Source organism: Oncorhynchus mykiss, chromosome 4, assembly GCF_057628025.1.
Source record: "Oncorhynchus mykiss isolate SJ-2025 chromosome 4, ASM5762802v1, whole genome shotgun sequence".
In the NCBI taxonomy this organism is placed as follows: domain Eukaryota; kingdom Metazoa; phylum Chordata; class Actinopteri; order Salmoniformes; family Salmonidae; genus Oncorhynchus; species Oncorhynchus mykiss.
Window position 1 is genome coordinate 29628627 of NC_143025.1, and position 20886 is coordinate 29649512.

Here is a 20886-nt window from a genome sequence, read left to right on the forward strand (position 1 = left end):
TGCAAGGCAAGTGAAGACTGGTCCCCAGATAGATAATGTAACATGGATCTGATCCTCACACAAATTCCTAGAGTACAGTCAAAATAATGTATTTTGGGGAGCACTAGATTTGACCACACCTTTCCCCTTTCGAATTCTGATTGTAGGATTTCCTTCCCCACTCGTCTAACATGTATGGTAAACAATGTTGAATAAACTCCATTTTAATTTACTCTATCTACCCCGTTGTTTGCGGATTTGGTCCTTTTTTGGCTACAGATATGACACTAAATCCCCACGGGCAAATGTTATTAATCCGACTTTCGGAACGCTGGTCTGTATATGGATCTAGCGGTTTGTATTTTCAATCTTCTGACGCACTCGACATAAACACTTGCACAATATGTAGACAATAGGCGAGTGTATATACCGACCGGCGCTCTGAAAAGTCAGATACATAATCAGTTCCTGTGGATATTTGTTTTCAAATTTCGACCCGAAAGAGGACCAACCTCACAGACAAATATTGTTCAAACGTAATTGTATTCAATATTCTGTCTTGCCTAATACATCAGACTGTGATATTAGCTTTCTGGTGGTGTAAAACGTTTCCACGTTTTTTCAGTGCTTTATGTCAGACTGTACCACCAAAAAGCTGGTATCATAGTATGATTTAGGCAAGACCATGTCTAACTAAGTTGGGGCTAGGTGAAACAAACAAGTACATTCTAGGTCCGTGACAAGTAACATATGAGCAACAGTTAGCTCGTGTGATTGTTTTTATTGACAAACCACCATACTTTTCATTGTACTGTATATGAGCTCACATGATAATATTATATGCATCGCAGACAGTAAGTACTGTGGGGTATAATCGATACTGTAAACGCGCGCTTGGTTACGTGCTCGTTACCTATGTTTCACGTGGTGACGTTCCTAGGCTTGCCTGTATGTCTTTCACAGTTGGCGACAGGGATAGTGGAAATGTTTCGACCCTACCCGTGTGTACGAATATTTGGAGAAGATGACGATAAGCCCAATAACTTATTTTGACACCAAAGTCTCTTCGGTATAAATGTGATATTGCTTAGAGTGACTCACATATCGTGACCTCCAGCTGAGAAAGGATAAACGAAAAACCACACTGATACAGCCGCGGATTTTTGTGTGGTTGGTAGCGCTAACGTTAGCTAGCTAACGTTAGCTAGCTATGGAGGATATTAACTCAAACATCAACGCGGACTTGGAGGTGCGCAAGCTACAGGACTTGGTAAAGAAACTCGAACAGCAAAACGAGCAGCTCCGTAGTCGGTCTACTCTATTGTCTTCGTCTGGAGCAGTGTCAGGAAACCATAGACCCCTTAGTGCTGGATATGACTCACCCCTGTCAGCCGCCTCGGCGGCGGGGCTGGTCGGCTTCCCTGGGGTGGGGTTCGGCGGAACGGGTGCCTATGGAGGGCTTTTGGAAAACTCCCGTTGTTTGAGCCCCAGACTGTCATATGATGGTATCAGTTTCAGGAGAGCATATGAGGGCGAGGGGGCATCGGCTGCCACCTCTTTCACTGGCATCAATTCGTACTTTACTGACGCAGGGGAAACACTGGGTTTTATGGATGAAGGGGAAACTTCAATCTTGGATGAAGTAGACATCCTCGATCTTGAAGACATGGATTGTCTGAACGAAGATGAAGACAGCTGGTGAGTGATACACCATCTGTAATTCAAGTAGCCTGAGGGTTTTTCGAACAACGAGAACACAACAGTACGCCCTAATGCATTTAGCTAGTCAACCAGTGTTTCTATCATGCGCCCATATGTGACAGCTCCACAGCCGAGCGCAGCTGTTCCAGACATTATCTACGATGACAAACCCTTGGGGGGAGGGAAATAATCCTCGATGAAATTGCGCTATAGGAATGCACAGCACGGCCATGTTCTCAATACAATAGCTTGCCACAGACAGAGGTCATCGCAGACCGATTGTCTGCCGTTCATTCTTGATTACTGAGTGGGTGAGGGGTGGTGGATGGAATTAAATCCGATTGGAAATTGGATCACGTGTGGGGACTGTCAAACCACCTGCACTTGTCACATTACATCCTGATCAATATTGTATCAGTAGAACTTGGCATTCATTGTTCTGTGGTTGCTGCTGTGCTTGAACTAATCATACCCCTTTACTATTAGGCCTTAGTCATAATGTTTGCATTTTAGTGGTCTTGTTTACTCTGTCAAATGATGTACCATAAAAGCTAGTTGTTAATTAATTAACACTAGGTCTACAGTATTGTGCTTTTAGGATAAGGGAAACACTGTTCGTATGGTGGCCATTTGCACTATTTTGGTGACTGCAGAAGGCTGCCAGGTGGGAAGGGAGAAGTGTGCACAGTGAAATTTAAAGTTGTTTACCAAACCAAAGGCTATGGGGAAACAGCCACAACCATGGTTACCTTCTTTGTTAGGAGGACTATCAATACTAATACACACCATGCACTAGTCTAGTATATGAAACGAGGTTGAGGGGAAATCATTGCCTACTAGGCCTATATGATTATGACAATGTTAAAGTACTTGAATTGTTGTAATAGCCAGGCCCAGCCACAGTTTTTAGCCACGCCACACTGAATCTCAGGATCATGTATTGTTTGCTGTGCACTGACTGAGCATTTGTGGTTTATAGGGTTAGGTCGCTTACACAGATGAACTTTTAGAAGTATAGCTTAATCCTTGAAATTGGAGCTGTTAAATTGGATTTGTGAGGCAGAACAAATCTCACTGCTGATCCCAACCTGAGGAAATCCCTGAAACAGTTGTAGAGAGTGATGAGACCTCACTGTCGAGCTGATGTGAAATAAGCCCTGTTTATAAATGAGATGTTGTAGTTTTGTTTAGTAGAGCAGTAGGAATCATTAGCCTATAATGAGGAAGCTGGGTCAGTGTTCATTTCTCTCCCCCTCTCATTCTCTGAAAGATAGGCCCTTGTCTGCCATGGTGCGGTTAGTAGGATAGGGTTTTTATTGGCATATTATGGGCCTCTTGAGGGTAATTTAATGGTAATGGCTTGTGCTTTAGGTCAAGGCCCAGGTTGGAGGCGGCCAGCTATAGAAAGGAGGTACAGTAACTAATTATGGCCAGACTGTCAGGTTAGTAATACTGCATGGGCTTTGGTAGCCCCTGGCCATTTAATCAGATGAAATTATCCTTTCCCTAGCCTGACTCAGGGCAGGCAAACTCACACACTATGTGAATGTATTAGATACAGAAACATCTTTGACTACTCTTCAATATTTGGAAGAGAGGATAGAGGAAGCATGACTGGGAAGTTTACTGTGGCCTATTAGTACCAGTTCCTTGTTGCCCCTCTAACCCAATCCCCACACACTCCACTGGTGGTCTCTCTGCCCTCTGGCTGGTGATACACACAGGATTACCCATAGTACTACTGATTGATGGCTTGCCAGTCCTGGTCATAGATTCCCATAATCCCTGAATTAGCATCAGACTGAATTTGAAGGGCCGTCTGGTCCTGCAGCTATTTGACGACAGCACAGCACCATCCCGCTGTTAAGCTTTTCATTCTAAAATACAGTTAGGAGGATCCAGCCAGACACATGTTTACAGGATAATTAGGCTAAGCTATATGTAAAACCATAGAAATATGGATGTGACACAGCTTTATGCCTAATGCTAGAGTGATAGGTCTACAAGTGCTGGTTGAATTTGATTCTTTAAATGTTATGGATTACAGTCAGATTCTCCATGTGGCATACTTTTAGAATGCCCATAATGTATTGAATCTAGGCCTACATGTTTCTGTTTACTAGTAGGCCTTAGTGTTATTGTTGTTTAGTTGAGGACTCTCATGTGGGAGATTTTCTCTGTCGCTGAGACAAAGCTGACTCAGATTCCTCTTCCTGGTACAGATACTTTCTCTCTTTCTCTCTCTCAGTATAAAGCAGGCTTAAGTATCAGCCGTAGCAGCTGTGATGAGATGTAGGCCTAAGCAGGTTATAACACTCACCAAACATACATCACCCCTCATTACATCTATTTCCACTGATTATCATCAGGTCTCTTACCTTATTGATTGTTGTCATCAATATCCCAGCCAGCCTCAGCCTGCCTTGCCTGGTTAGCAATTTGTCCACTGGACAGCATTATATTCATGAAGGAGGGCTGGAGAAGTCGTGAAGAGGGCACGACAACACCTATTCCCGTTCAGGAAACTGAAAAGATTTGGCATGGGTCCTCAGATCCTCAAAAGGTTCTACAGCTGCACCATCGAGAGCATCCTGACTAGAGGTCGACCGATTATGATTTTTCAACGCCGATACCGATACAGATTATTGGAGGACCAAAAAAGCCAATACTGATTACATTTTGACAGTTTTGGAAACTTTAGAGTGTTCTATCCTAATCTGTCAATTATATGCATATTCTAGCATCTGGTAAAAATAGTGCCCCCTTTAATCGGCCGATTTTACATTTTCTTTGTAATAATGACAATTACAACAATACTGAATTAACACTTATTTTAACTTAATACAAAACCTCAATAAAATCAATTTAGCCTCAAATAAATAATGAAACATGTTCAATTTGGTTTAAATAATGCAAAAACAAAGTGTTGGAGAAGAAAGTAATATGTGCCATGTAAAAAAGCTAACGTTTAAGTTCCTTGCTCAGAACATGAGAACATATGAAAGCTGGTGGTTCCTTTCAACATGAGACTTCAATATTCCAAGGTAAGAGGTTTTAGGTTGTAGTTAATATAGTATTTATAGGACTATTTCTCTCTATACCATTTGTATTTCATATACCTTTGACTATTGGATGTTCTTATAGGCACTATAGTATTGCCAGTGTAACAGTATAGCTTCCGTCCCCCTCCTCGCCCCTACCTGGGCTGGAACCAGGAACTCATCGACAACAGCCACACTCGAAGCATCGTTACCCATCGCTCCACAAAAGCTGCGGCCCTTGCAGCGCAAGGGGAATAACTACTCCAAATCTAAAAGCGAGTGAAGTTTGAAACAGTATTAGCGCACACCCAGCTAACTAGCTAGCCATTTCACATTGGTTACACCAGCTATTAGGCTGATGGGCTTGAAGTCATAAACAGCGTTGTGCTTGCGAAGAGCTGCTGGCAAAACGCATGAAAGTGCTGTTTGAATGAATGATTACGGGCCTGTTGCTGCTCAGTCAGACTGCTCTATCAAATCAGACTTAATTATAACAAAATAACACACAGAAATACGAGCCTTTGGTCATTTATATGATCGAATCCGGAAACTATAATTTCGAAAACAAAGTTTATTATTTCAGTGAAATACGGAACCGTTCGGTATTTTATCTAACGGGTGGCATCCCTAAGTCTAAATATTCTTGTTACATTGCACAACCTTCAATGTTATGTCATAATTACGTAACATTCTGGCAAATTAGTTCGCAATGAACCAGGCAGCCCAAACTGTTGCATATACCCTGACTCTGCGTGCAATGAACGCAAGAGAAATGACACAATTTCACCGGGTTAATATTGCCTGCTAAACTGGATTAGTAGTTATAACTAGTGATTATGATTGATTGTTTTTTAGAAGATAAGTTTAATGCTAGCTAGCAATTTACCTTGGCTTCTACTGCATCCACGTAACAGGCAGGCTACTCGTGGAGTGCAATGGTTAGAGCGTTGGACTAGTTAACTGTGCGGTTGCAAGATTGGAACCACTGAGCTAACAAGGTGAAAATCTGTCGTTCTGCCCCTGAACAGGCAATTAACCCACAGTTCCTAGAACGTAATTGAAAATAAGAATGTGTTCTTAACTGACTTGTCTAGTTAAATAAAAGGTATTTTAAAAAAAATCCAATGGCTACCCAGACTATTTGCATTGGCCCACACTCCTTTTTTTTACACTCCTGCTGTTTATTATCTATGCATAGTCACTTTACCCCTACCTACATGTACATATTACCTCGACAAACCTGTACCCCTGCACCACACACATTTTTACTTTCGTTTATTTTGTAAATGTTTTTTCTTAAGTCAAATTTTTCTTAACTGCATTGTTGGTTAAGGGCTTGTAAGTAAGCATTTCACTTTAAGGTCTACACCTGTTGTATTCAGTGAACGTGACAAATAAAATGTGATTTTACATGATTTGTTCACCTTGCAAAAGGGCCATGAATGAGCAAATGTTAGCTAATGCATTTCCAGCTACAGTGAAGACCAACGGCAAGCAAACTTTTTTCCTCAATAAAAAAAACACAGGAACAAAGTTTCAAGCACTACTTTTAAACATGTGTATTTTTGTGTGCCATGTCCATTGATGTGTGTTGTGTTCGTCCAGGCTGTATGAGGCGAAGCTGAACAGCCCTTGGCAGAAAGCCTTGAGTCCCATCGTGTGGTGTCGCCAGGCTCTGGACAATCCCAGTCCTGACATGGAGTCAGCCAAGCGCTCCCTCATCCACAGACTGGACCTCACCATGTCAGGTACTGTCACCTCGCTCCTCTCCATTCTCCTCCTCTCCTGTTTCTTGTCTTCTCTCCCCTCTCGCTTCTCCCCTCGCTTCTCCCAGCTTTGCTCCAAACAAGCGTGCACACATCTAGGACAAATATGCTTTTGTTTTGTAGTATGAACTATGCTGTATGAGTGTATGTATTACATTATCATGGCAAGTGTGCCTGTGGATTCTATCTATATCCCTCTGCGTATTATGACAGCTAAATATAGACAATCAGGACAGAAAGGCTAAAGTGAGACCAGTTCCATTTTTACAGAGGTATGCTCATGTGACGCACATATCGTATCCAGCAACAGTTTGTTGAAGGTCGCTATCCCTAAACCGGCGGGTGCTCCGTAACGGTGAATGATCACGTGGCACTGGGGGTGTTACACAACACCCAGTCAAAGACCTCCTGGGCAGACAGACAGCACCCGCAGGACCATGGGGTTCCTGTCCTGACATGGAGTCAACAGCTGACCTGTTCCCCTCACATCCCCTTCCTGCGAGTGCCCTTTGGAGTTATGTATCACACTGAAGTTCAACTCCGACTGTTCATAGACCACAACAGGCTCTGAGGCTCCGGTGGGTGTTACTTGGGTGATGGGTGTTACTTGGGTGGTGTTGATATCCTCGTAAGGAGAGGATAATGTTACCCATTCATTTGGACATCTAATGCTTCAAATCACTGCCCCCTAACCCCCCCCTCCCCCTCCAGTCCACCTCACTCCAAGGGCAAAGGGAGGTTCTAGAGATCAATCAGCTGGTTGCTTTTTCCACTGCTTATTATCAGCAACAGGTCAATAAATTATTTAGGTATGTGTAAACAAGCAGAAAACAGCAATGCAGGCTATAAAGCTCTTGTACAATATGCAGGTAACAAAAGGTTAAAGGACCCACCTGCTGACTGGCTTCTAACTGCCTATACCTGAGGGGAGGAGAGGTAGGCAGTTGTCAGACAGCTTCAAACAGGCCTAAATAACTGCTTTTCGACCGCAGGACGAGCAGAGCGGGCCTAGGCGTGTCCTATGCATCTACGAAGAGTCTTGTGTGGCTGTACTGTATGTGGGCTCCTCAGTGACACACCCTCTCGGGAGTGAAAATATGTTGCCATGGTGTCGTGTGAGGACTGTTTCCACGGGTGAAGGAATTTCACAAAGCAGGGCGTCGCGTCTGGCTCATGACTAACGTAATACACAGCTTGACAGTACATTTGTACCACATCATAGGATTATGTTCAATGCTTTGGAAATGCTTATGGAAGACCCTTTCAGAGGGCTTAGCCTTCAATGTCCATGAGAAACTCCCAAAATGTTGGAAGGAAGGCCCAGGGCGATTGCTTGCATACTGAAATGTGTGTGTGTGTACTTTTGTTTTAGCTTGTCCATGGTAACCAAGCTTGTGTCTTTAGACTCCCTGCGAAATGTAAGCAATGAGATCCTTTAAATGCCATGTCCCAGTTACATAACAAACTGGAAGCAGGGACAAATATATATATATTTTTTTTCAGCATAGTCGAGTTAAATAAATGTATTAGACACTATCTAGTTTCATTTGTGATGTGTTATCAAACATTTAGAAATTCAGAAATGTATTATGGGCATTGTCATGACTTTATAACCCTGAAAGCGTAGCAGGAAGTAAAGAATGGCCCGGGCCGGGGACTCTCCTGACAGTACCAGTCCTGTAATGCTGGGCTAGATTCAGAGTGGAGCCTTCTGAACAGTGCTTGGACAAACGTCCACAGATTCCACCCACACAGTTCTTCTCTACAGCAGAAAGTACCTAATCCCAAGCTGATAGGCCAGCTATCTAGCCATGCTCACCCTAACATGTAGCTACTGTTTCCATACTTAAGCTATAATGGACTGGATATTTCCGTCTTTTCTAAGTCATGCTCTTTCACTTGTTCATCTCTCCCCTCATTTTCTTTCGCTCCCTGAGCCACACAAAAAAAGGCTTCTGTTGCGCTCTCCTCATGTGAAATGCTCCTAGCTAGCTGGCCCAGTCCATCTCAAGAACCCTTTTTCACTTTAAGGAGCGTTCAATGACGGGTATTGTTTGACTTTTCTCTGTCCATCTGAGCTGTTTAATCGGACCTGGCAATCTCTGGGTTTGCTTGTCCTGTCTGTCACTGACGCCATGCTGTCTAGGCTAATTCCAGGGGAAACTGAAGGTCCTGCAGCCAAACCATCAGCTGGGAAATAGATTTTATTACAGCTAGTATCTTGGCTACAAATGAATGGAAATAGCGTTTTTGCTCCTGATTGTCTTATCTGGTCCCTGGATGGGAGACCAGATGCTACTGGAAGTGGTGTTGGAGAGCCAGTTGGAGGCACTCCTTCTTCTGGACCCCAAAAAATATCCCAATATCCCAGGGCAGTGATTGGGGACATTGCCCTATGTAGGGTCCCGTCTATCGGATCGGGCGTTAAACAGGTGACCTGACTCTGTGGTCACTAAAGATCTCATGGCGCTTATCGTAAGAGTAGGCGTGTCCTAGGTTGTCCACCTAATCATCCCTAGCTTCCAATTGGCTCATTCATCCCCTTTCCTCTCCCCTGCAACTATTCCCCAGGTCATTGCTGTAAATGAGAATGTGTTCTCAGTCAACTTACCTGGTAAAATAAGGGTAAAATAAACTTCATAGTGTTATGGACTGGTCTCTTTTTTTTTTGATTTCTAGGTGTTTTTAAAATATTTTTAGCATGGTTTGTTTTAGGACACAGTATTTTAGGACGACACTATTTTAGTTGGTCCCTGTGCTGCAAATCCCTGCTGAGACCCAGCCAGCAACACACTGACTATAGGCTGTCTCCAATCTCCTCCTCCTGATTTACTGTAGAGCTAAGCTGCTCCATCTCACCACCTCCTAGCCCTTAAATCATTCACCCCTAGCCTGGCACCAAAGGATACATGGGGGAACAGCACTGAATGCACCCTCTGAAACGCTGTCCTTTTCTTGTGGTTTGTAAGTCCACAACTGCAGTAATCTTCCTATTGGGAGCACCTGATAGATGTTCACTTTAGGGGTCACACACTCCGCTATGTCTGTCTCCAGAGGTCAGAGGTTGACCCCCACGATGTGTTGCCAGGGCTTGTGTTCGGCGTCACGGCAGACACATGGAGGTGCCACTCCGAGGCAGGTAACCTCCCTCCTTTAACTCACTGTGTTTGATCCCTCTCAGCTATCTCTTATAGCTCTTATTTCCTAAATAATGCGGTAGGGCCGAGTGCAGAGCATCAGAAGATGAGGAAAGGAGGGAAGAAAGGAGAGCGAGTTGATAATAAAAGGCTTCTTTCCAGTCATCATCCAGCTGTGTAAACACATGGAGGGAGGGAGGGAGGGTGATGAGCAAACAAGTGGCCCTGGAGATTGGAGTGTATGCAGCACTGCAGGCAGAGCTGTCCCTAGTGGGACTGCAGTATAGCAGTCAACACTGATGGCCATTGGCCAGTGAGTTGTATCCCTGTCAGAGCAGCCAGGTCTGGTCTAATGGCTGAGCTGAGGCAGGCTCCATGGTTAGTCTGCCTACCTGGGACTAACTGACTGACTGGCAGGCTGTATGGAGTCTCTGTGGATAGCTGGGTATCACAGTGCTGCATTGTGCCGCTCTGACTGTACTACTGAGTGAATGGGCCGTATTGTTAACTCTTTCTTCAGTCCATGATAAAGACGCCTACGACTGCCATACGATTTAAGTGACTCTAGAGTGTGCACCAGTTCCAACACACTAGAGAGGAGACTCCGAGAGACAGTGTGTGACTGTGTGCACATTAGTGTTTGTGTCAGTGGTTGGTATAATGCAGCATGTGTATGTCAGCTGGCTCACATTGAGTACGCTTGCATTCCCAATAACAATTCGATATTCATCTGATTATGTCAGTAGGCAGATTATGCAATAGTCATGTAAACACCACACTTATCTTAATCAGCACACGGCGATTAAATGGCCTGGTTTTCTGAGCAATCTTTTGAATTTATAGGACATGTGAACGAACACCTTAAATGTTCCAGCAGTGTATTTGATCTGCCCATCTGATAGCATCAGTCTTGCGAGCCTGTGGAGTGGAGTGAGTTCGGATCAACTGAATGTATACGTTTTAGAAGTTTTCACATACAAAACTGTACATGTCTGAACTCCGAATCAAATCTAAGATGTTCACTGTGGTAGAACGTTTATTTTGAGTGGCGATTTTCTGCATTGTTATCAGAGTGCCGTCAGGTAGCCTGATTTCAGATGTGTCCACGTACGTAAACAGGATTATTAGGGAAATCGTTATTTTGGCAAAGTATGTAAATGTTTTAATCTAACTTATATTAATCTGACTATTCACACTAATCGCATTGTGTGCATGTAACCGCACTCACTGTGGTTAAACTACTCCCTCGAAGGGGGCAACATGTCATGCCTGCAATGATTTCCCATGTAAGATATTATCTCAGTGATTCATTGGACATTACGATTTAGATTGCTGGCTGTACAACAATCCTTTATGTGATGTAGTTATAGGCTATCAAATCACAGTTTTTTGGGAAGCGTACACAGATTTGAAGATGTTATCACAGGTGCAGCGAAATGCTCATGTTTCTAGCTCCAACAGTGCAGTAATACCTAGCAAAACAATACACACATAATCCAAAAAGTTAAAAGAAATTAAGAAATATCAGAACTAGCAATGTCAGAGTCCAAGAAAAGGTGTGTACAGTAGTAGTTAAATAGGATGAGCCATGACTAGAATACAGTATAGACATATAAAGTGGGTAAAACAGTATGTAAACATTATTAAAGTGACCAGTGTTCAATGACCATGTACATAAGGAAGCAGTTTCTAAGGTTCAGGGCAGGGTACTAGACTGACAAACAGCTTCTTTCGGTCCAAGCTTTGATGCACCTGTACTGTCTCCTCCTTCCATATGGTAGCAGGGTGAACAGGGCGTGGCTCAGTTGGCTGAGGTCCTTGATGATCTTCTTGGCCTTCTTGTGACACCGGGTGCTGTAAATGTCCTAGAGGGCAGGCAGCGTTCGGCTGACCGCACCACCCTCTGGAGAGCTCTCAATGGTGCATCTGTAGAAGTTTGTGAGGGTCTTATGGGCCAAGCTGAATTTCTTCACCCACTGTCTGGGTAAAGGGACCATATAGCAATTGTTCATAGCAATTCTCTTCATTCTCCTCAGCAAACAAGCGGAGGAGCCTGTATGGAAGTCCCTATAGTCCCCAGGTGAACTACGGAAGCCCATACAGCACAAACACAGTGAACAGCCCCTACAGCAGCGGCTTCAACTCCCCTTCCTCCACCCCCAGCAGGGTGCCCATCGTCAGACAGCAGCTGATGCCCCCTCTCCACCAGGGTACTGTACACAGGCTTTATATGCCGGTCTTTAACTTTCTCCTCTATCCCTTTATGTTCATTAAGTATGAATAATATAAATGTGTGTGTGTGTCCCAGCAGCTCACCAGCAGCAGCGTGGTGGCTCAGTAGAGAGAGAGAGGAACGCCCCACCGGTCAGCCCTCAGTCTTCAATAGACAGTGAGCTGAGCACCTCGGAGATGGACGAGGATTCTGTGGGATCCTCCACCACGTACAAACTCAACGACGTCACTGATGTACAGATCCTGGCTCGCATGCAGGAGGAGAGTACGTACCATCTTCTCTCAATCAACTCTCTGTCCGTTTGTCCACTATTACCAGTTCAATTAGGAGAAACGACAGGGATTATTTTAACGACCAAAAACACGATATTTCTACCATTTTTAGATTTTGTGGCATAGAGAAAGCTATAAATAATACTCTGAGCAAAAGAGAATGTTTTAGGATTTTTACCCTCCAGATAGTAATCCTAAAAGGTCTTAATGATGAAATGCCCATGCATGTTATGTTGTAAATGTGAACCTGAACTAATGCCTTGTCATTAATCGCTTCAGCCTACCTGCACTGTACCCAATGATTTATGAAAACCTACTTGATAGGTCCTCATTGTGGGTTTTCAGAAGTGTTTAATAAAGTTTTATGTACACACATTGTTCTATTTGGTAACACGTGTTTATTTGTCCTTGACTCCAACCCCATTCGATGCACGGAACGGATGGGGGTGGAGCAATGTGTACATAATTGTGCAAAATTAAAAACCGCTCACAAAAGCTCTGACGGAAGGCCTGGCGACCGATGAGTGAAGCTTCATAAAGAACAGTAATAGCAAGAGCAGCGTGCGGTTTTCTCTCGTCTCTCATATTCCACAATATTACTACAAACCCTTTACTCACCTGTCAGATGCTGAGTGTTTCTACTGACTTTCTTTGTACAGGCTGTACTAGCGCTATATTTTCTTAACGTGTCCCTCTGTGTGTGTTTCCAGGTCTTCGGCAGGACTATGCTGCCACAGCTTCCAGGCGTAGCTCTGGTTCGTCCTGCCACTCTCTGAGACGCAGCACCTTCAGTGACCAGGAGCTGGACGCCCAGAGTCTAGAGGACGATGAGGAGGCTGTACACCCCGCCTTCCACCTCCCCTCGAACCGCTTCTCCCACTCCCCCAGACACTCCCCCCGCGCCTCCCCCAGGAACTCCCCCCGCTCCCGCTCCCCAGCACGCTCCCTGGAGTACAACCACAGCCGGGGCTCCCCGCAGCCAATCATCAGCCGGCTGCAGGCGCCACGTCACTCCCTACAGGGCCACGCCCCCCAAGACCTGCAGACCAACGTGGTGAAGAACGAAGGTAAGGGGATTGAGTGACTAGACTAGAGAGGGGAAATGGTTTTGTGTTGGGGCTAGTTCATTGTTATGTGAAAGACAAACTATATGGATTCATATGGTCTATCCTTTCTGATTCAAATGAGGACCGCTGTGTACGGTATCTGTTCAGTCCTGTTTTAGGTTGTTTTCCTCTGCTGTGGTGTTTGTAGAGAAGCTGGGGCGTAGTCTTCCTAACCTGACCCGCTCCAACGTGGCCCAGCAGGGCCCAGAGCCCGTCAAGAACAGCAGGAGCTGTGAGTCCAACCTGCAAGTGCCAAACGGAAGCTCACCGAGACACCAGGCAGTCATTCAGTCTGCCAGTGAGTACTATGCACACACACACAATATCCCTATCGCATGTTCACTCGTTAATCGCAGTCCGAGAAATGCTTTCATTTTCATATTCGGTCGTGTATACTGATAATTGTTTCTGAAGCATATTCACCAGCAGCAGTGTAATGACAGGAGTAGTGTTTCGTGCTCCGCCTTATTAAACCTCTTGCTTTTTAGTGTCTTGGCTTTGATGGTTTGGGGATCTCTCTGTTATTTCTCCTTCTGTGCACTCTTCTCCTTTTTACTTAAATCAATTAGAATCAAGAGATTAAAAAAATAAAATAAAAAGTAGGTTATTGTGAGGATTTATATTTAGAATGTAGAGAACTGAATAAAACACTGAATGCTCTTTAGAAATATCCACCAACTGAATTGGAAATGGAGTGGCCATTTACTATAATCCTAGAATGAGACAAAAAAAAACCACAGTGAATCAGTGATGGTAGTGTTGTATTTTAATCCATATAACTAATCCCCACTCAGACACCTGAAGGAGAAACGGCTGCTGGACAAATGACATGTGTAGTCTGTATCAGTTCATCTGTTCAACAGTTTTTTATATACACTGATAATGAACTATGTGTAAGTGAAGCGGGCATGCCTGAGCTTGAATAGGACCACTTTGTGAATGTCCGTAATGTTCTGTACTATCCTGTACTGTGTCACTGTTGTATGGTTTTGCTCTTGACACTGAGTCGTCTCCTGTACTTCGCTGGGCTTTTTCTGTCTGGTGGGCAGTATGACACCACTATCCCTGCCTCTCTATCTGACAGTAGAGCATGTGCTGCCTTTCACCCACCCCTCTCTTTCTACTGAGTCACTGGTAGTGGTTTGGCCTAGTGTTGGCCCAGCTCAGCTCTGGAAGTACTTTACCCCTGGCAGTCTCTCTCTCTCTCTCTCTCTCTTTCTGTCTCTGTGGACTGTGAATGTCTGGCTGCACTGCAGCACCCCATAGCATTTCAGGCTGCTCTTTTACCTTTGGCTGGGAACGACTATAAGCCCGGCTTGGCTGACTCACAGTGGCCCCACCGGCTACCACAACCCCTCCTGGCTGCCTGGTTCAACCCTATCTCATGTCCTCTTCTCCCTGGTCCACTAACAGTAACAAAACAGAAAGGAATGACTCTGTTTCTCCCCAACTGTGATCTCCATTTTTCCCCAGTAGCCCAGCACTCCTCCACTCCATTCCACTCCCGGTACTCTACCCCCCCTCGCTCCTCCCAAACAGGAACTCCCTCTCGATCCTTGCTGTCCCCGAAACCCAAACAGCACCTCCAAAGCCCTTCTTCCCTCCGAGGTAACAGCCTGCCAGTGCCTAGGATCATCTTCGTGATGAGTAAAGAGTCCCCTATATACACACACATCCTGAGTAATACACACATGACCACGTTCTTTACCAAAAGCAAAGCTATTTACCGTGGCTGGTTGGCTGTGTGACGTTCCTGCATGCACTCGACCCAATACAAAGTGCCAGGAAATTTGCTACAGTTGTCTCCAGATTTGCAAGGCAAGTGATTGTTTTGTGGGATGGTCACTTCGTCAGGTCCTGAACGTTTTTTTGAGTGTCTCCATGGTGATCTTGTAGGATGGGCCTGTTGGGTCTGGTCTGATCAGAACAGACAACTCATGTCTCCCCCTAGTGGTGATGGTGAGAACCTGCTGAGAAACCCTGTGGCTCTTGAATGCCTTCGGGCTCTCAAACCTCGAGGCTGTTTCAGATTATGTTTAAAATAATCTCAGTTTCTGGTGGCACAGCTGATGTGGTTAGCCACATCGCAGTCATTCCTCTTTTTGGCGATGGTTGCTGATTGGTTGGGTGACTAGATCAAGCGTAAGCTTCACATTTACACTGAACAAAAATATAAACACACCATGTAAAGTGTTGGTCCCATGTTTCATGAGCTGATATAAAAGATCCCAGAAATGTTCCATTTTGCACAAAAAGCTTATTTCTCTCCAATTTTGGTCACATATTTGTTTACATCCCTGTTAGTGAGCATTTTACCTTTCACCTTTGACCACATGTAACCACGCCAGCCCTGGACCTCCACATCCAGCTTCTTCACCTGCGGGATCGTCTGAGACCAGTCACCCAAACAGCTGATGAAACTGGGTTTGCACAACCAAATAATTTCTGCGCAAACTGTCAGAAACTGTCTCAGGGATCTGTGTGCTCGTCGTCCTCACCAAGGTCTTGACCTGACTATAGTTTGGCGTCATAACCAACTTCAGTGGGCAAATGCTCACCTTCAATGCCCATTGGCACGCTGGAGAAGTGTGCTCTTCACGAATGAATCCTGGTTTCAAATGTACCGGGCAGATGGCAGACAGCATGTATGGCATCGTGTGGGCGAGCGGTTTGCTGATATCAATGTTGGGAACATAGTATGGGCAGGCATAAGCTACGGACAACGAACACAATTGCATTTTATCGATGGAAATTTGAATGCACAGAAATACCGTGACGAGATCCTGAGGCCCATTGTCGTGCCATTCTTCCGCCGCCATCACCTCATGTTTAAGCATGATAATGCACACCATTATCATGGATCTGTACATAATTCCTGGAAGCTGAAAATGTCCCAGTTCTTCCATGGCCTGCATACTCACCAGACATCTCACCCTTTGAGCATGTTTGGGATGCTCTGGATTGGTGTGTACAACAGCATGTTCCAGTTCCCACCGATATCCAGCGACTTCGCGCAGCCATTCAAGAGGCGTGGGACAACATTCCACAGGCCACAATCAACTCTATACCAAGGAGATGTGACGCGCTGCATGAGGCAAATGGTCACACTAGATACTAACTGGTTTTCTGATCCACGCCCCTACATTTTTTAAAAAAGGTATCTGTGATCAACATATGCATATCTGTTTTCCCAGTCATGTGAAATCCATAGATTTAAGGCCTAATTTATTTATTTAAATTGACTGATTTCCTTATATGAACTTTAACTCAGTAAAATCTTTGAAATCGTTGCATGTTGCGTTTTATATTTTGTCCAGTGTACTTGAAGTTGTCCATGGATTAGTTTACGTATAGACCTGTAATGGTAACTAGGTGGTCTGCTTTTTAGTATAGGGCTCGAAGAGACTTTTTAGTCCCAAGGTTCTTTTTCCATCCACAATCCTAAACTTTCTTCTGCTGTCCTGAATGAAGTCCAATCTCTCCTGTCTTCATCTTTTAGTCCATCTTTCCTGTTGCTTTGGAGAAGAAGGGGATTTCAGTGAGTATTCACTGATCATGCTCCCTACTTTTTATATATTGTGATTGTGCTCTCATGATGTGATGTGTTAATGTTGTGGTATTATCTGTGCCCTTCCTGTCACTAGAGGGCATGTGTGCCTCATCCTACACATGAACAAGCATCGTGGGAGTTTGTACAGTTTGTATAGACTTCATACAAGGCCTCGTTTTCATTCGTCGTTTTATTTTTCTTGATTTTTATATGGTTATTGTGATTTTAATGCAACATTCCATCACATTAGATTATTCGAAGATTGATTCTGAATGCATATTAGGTGATGATCTCCATTTTCCTCATACACATTGTATTTGTATCATATTGTGCCTCAGATCATTGTGGTGTTCATTGCTTGGAAGGCCACTGAGACCACAGACCTCTGTTGTGGGAATAATACTGTGTCATCTATAAGCCATCTCTTCATACTACAGTGTACTGTACTGACCTGTCTCCTCCTCTCTCTCGTGCCCCTCCAGTCCCTTCTCCCAGTAAGCTGCGAACCCCAGCCACCCCGTCTCCCCTGGCCCTGAGGCAGCCTGTAAAGGCCACGTCTACCCCTGGCTCTGGAGCCTCCACCCCCACACGCTCCCTGGGCCCAGCACGCAGCGGCCTGCCCCGGCCCAGTGCAGGAGGAGGAGGAGGTGGCATCCCTGTGCCTCGCAGCAAACTGGCCCAGCCAGTACGCAGGTAGGTACACACATTACACAGAACTTCAAAGCAAGTTTAGTTGGTTACAGGTGTATCAGACTTTATTTTACTCTTGCGTACTGGCAGAACTAATCTGTTTCTCTGGCTCTTCTCTTGCCCAGGTCTTTACCTGCCCCTCGGACCTACAGTGGCGGAGAGAACTGGAGAGAGGGCTGCTACTGAGGCTGGCATGGCCAGCAGGGGGCACTGTTGCTCTCTCATCAGCACAAAGAGGCATACAAACATTACAATGCGGCACTTTATCAACCAAGATTACTTTTACCATGAATCAAGAAACTATATCAAAGACACAAGTCACATTCTTCGTACTATCATGAGCAACATGATCTGAACAGCTGAAGCAACATGGTGTGTTTATCTGTGTGGAGAGGTTCTGAAGGGGCCAGGGGCCGTGCTATTCCAGTTCCTTAGGACGTTCCTACTAGTGGCCCGCAACTGCTAATAACCCATCCGGAACCGCCCGTCAATGTGAAAATCTGAGGTCCGCACCCGACCCTTACCCGCTAATATAGAAAATGCGCTATATACCACATTCGAAACCAGCTAAACTATTTTTTGACAGGGGGTGCAGGATTTTTTTTGTGCCAAATGTAGATATGTTACTGCATATCATTTCTAACATTTTAGTAGGCTATTTGTTATTTAACTTGTCTATAATTAGATACATTTCATTATATGTAGCCCTAGAAGACCAAGTAAACCCATTAATCAGTAGAATGAATGCTTCAATCTAGTTGACATCGGTAGTTTTCTGTCATCTGTTTATTTTGCGGATGTAAGACTTAGGGACCGGGGAGAAAATGCAATAACAAAAAATATAAACAGGAACGATTTTCTGTGCAACATTTTCTAAGGATATTTGTAAGGAAATCGAACGCTGTGAAAAAGAGCTGTGAAAAAGAACAAAATGATTTCTCCACTCCTGTTCCTGAGTCAAAATGTTGCCTACATTTGGTGTATAATTTTACTTCAGGAAATGCTTAATTCTGCAGGAGTTAATATTAATGCTATGTGGGAGGTTGTGATTGTCAAATTTGTGTAGTGCCTCAATCATGCATAACATAAACATAGGTTTAGGGTAGGGATGTCCCAAGGGTCCTGTATAGCACTAACCAAGGGGCCAGGCAGGGCTGGCGTGCGGAAGGGGCCAGGCAGGGCTTGCATGCGGAAGCCCAGAGATGCCAAAGAAACCAGCCGAGCTCCAGCATCACGGCGCCTCCAGAGGGCACTGTCACATGCCTCGGGGTGTCTGTTCAGCCATCAGTCAATCACACAATGCTTTTCTTCATCTCCCTTACTCCTTCCCTCGTCGCTTTTATCTTTTCACCTCCCTCAGGTTGAAATGTTTCTACACATTTCTCTTTTTGCAGTCTGTTCTTAACAGATGCCTTGGTTAGAGATCTCTATGATTATGCTGTGCAGGTGAAGTGTTCCCTTAATGTTAAAGAAATGTTGTGAATGTTTTACGAAGTGAACTCACCTCTGTATGGTTGTGTTGTCAAATCATAGTTTTTGGTCCACTTGTGAAACAACTAGAATGTATTAATGTTTGTTTGGGACATTATTTATTCAAATAATTATTTAAAGAGTTCCTTTTCCAAATATACATTTTCAGCATTCGTTTTCTATTGATTTGAATAATTTGTAAAAAAAAAATGAACATTTTGAACCTCAACTGCAAAGCTTATTCTCCAAAGTCTTTTTAGAGGGTTTAATAACAGGACATTTGTGTTTTTATGTTGAACACACAGGTGACTGGTAGAAACAGGCCAAAGTCCCATCTCTGACCTTAAACATAACTATCGCTTAACCTGGACTGACTATCACATATTTTCCAGAGCTGGGTAGACAGTAGTCATGTCAAACTGGGCCAATCACTGGTAGCCATCACAGTCTCACTCCAAATCTACTTCTGGATTGGTTGGTTAGCTCCATCTGCTCTCCCACATTGGTTTAATGTGCAGTTACAATATCTACTGTATAGTCAGACATGCTCCCACTAAAACATATAGAATTCCGCACTTGTAACCCTGAGATCTGAGCATGCAGAAAAGGCTTGATGTAGTTAATTTAAAACCTGCAACAATATTGTGTCAGTGTATGTTATGTCAAGACGGAGAGAATACATTATCATGACATCTTAAGATAATAATGGAAGTTGTATAAGTTAGTGGCCATTTGCCTCTTGTGCTTTAAAATGAATCAAAAGAGGAGTGCCGAGATTCATAGGGATTGTATTGGTGTGCCAGAAATTATCAAACTAGTGCCTATTCATTTAAAGTTTCACTTTATTTTGAATGTGCTTTTATTTGTTCATTTATCATTATGTGCCAATAATGTCTTGGTTTGCCAATATAATTTGTGTCTTTGCATTTCTGCTTGATTTAGTTTGGGCTAATTTTGTTATTTTAATTGTATCAATGCATTTATAATTGCTTGTGTATAATATGCGCCTTGATATTTATAACAAATGACTCTCATTCTGTAAATGAAACTATTTAAGAGAGGTGCCTCTGTATGTCAAGGTTTGGATTTAGTGGAAAACTTGGTTAGTGTTGCAAAAAATACATGCCACACCATTTTGGGATAGTTTTTGTTAATTCACCTTTTTATATTCACCAACATGACATTCGGGGTTGGATTCAATTCGTATTGCATAAGTATCGCGGAAGATCCATGTTGAAATTTAAAGGCAATGTTCCCGCGTCCACAGAGACTACATTCACGCTGCCTATGTCGGATGTTCTGCGATACGGATTGAATCCAGACCTCAGATTCCCTGTATAAACTCACATTTCAATTTAAAAAAGTTGAGAAACTGTTGTCTACTGTGTCATGAATGGGTCAATTTCATTCAAACACTTGTCATTTCAGTCAGGGCCGGCGCCAGAAGGAATCAGTTGATGGGCACATTTTTTTCCACTGTACCTGCCATGTGTGCACGCACTTGTGCGATCAATTTTATTTTTTAAATGGGTGTTATAGTGAACACCATAGGCAGCTCATGAGTTTCAAATTTGGGGAAGCTTAAAATTTATCCTACCAATTCTACTGATCTGCGTGCCAGTTTATTATTTTATATGTGTATTATTGTGGAACGCTTTTTAATTTCAATAACATTTCGTTGCTCAATAATTGTCATGTGGTTAATCATCAATCTGAAGTAAAATGATAATCTAAACGTTAAAATTCAAATAAAGGAGAGCACCAGCCTCTGCCATATGGACACATTGATAATGTAAACTGTGATCCATTGGTAGCTAAAGAAATAAGCGCAACTCCGAGATAGCCTATAGGCCAATGGGCAGCACGCCTATAACTTCATCAATTAAGTAAAATATATAGGCCTTAAGCCGACATTAAAACAGTGGAAAACATTTCACAATC

General features: G+C 43.8%; 1 protein-coding gene across 13 annotated transcripts; it reads left to right on the forward strand.

Annotated features, from left to right (window-relative positions):
• Positions 1 to 751: 751 nt before the first annotated feature.
• LOC110521656 (SLAIN motif-containing protein 2) lies at positions 752 to 20318 on the forward strand. 13 transcript variants are annotated; one of them, XM_090231771.1, is made up of 10 exons: positions 752 to 1677; positions 6327 to 6469; positions 11661 to 11834; positions 11933 to 12121; positions 12840 to 13196; positions 13384 to 13517; positions 14717 to 14843; positions 16735 to 16773; positions 17268 to 17478; positions 17601 to 20318. In XM_090231771.1, exons 1-10 carry the CDS (start codon positions 1190 to 1192, stop codon positions 17659 to 17661), a joined length of 1923 nt encoding a protein of 640 aa, XP_090087897.1. In that variant the 5' UTR covers positions 752 to 1189; the 3' UTR covers positions 17662 to 20318. The 13 variants fall into 13 exon arrangements, 10 of the variants coding, with proteins under 10 accessions (XP_090087897.1, XP_090087896.1, XP_036824651.1 ...); XM_090231770.1 differs by having other exon boundaries at positions 11936 to 12121; positions 13384 to 13533; positions 14709 to 14843; XM_036968756.2 differs by lacking the exon at positions 16735 to 16773 and having other exon boundaries at positions 13384 to 13533; positions 14709 to 14843.
• Positions 20319 to 20886: the final 568 nt, after the last annotated feature.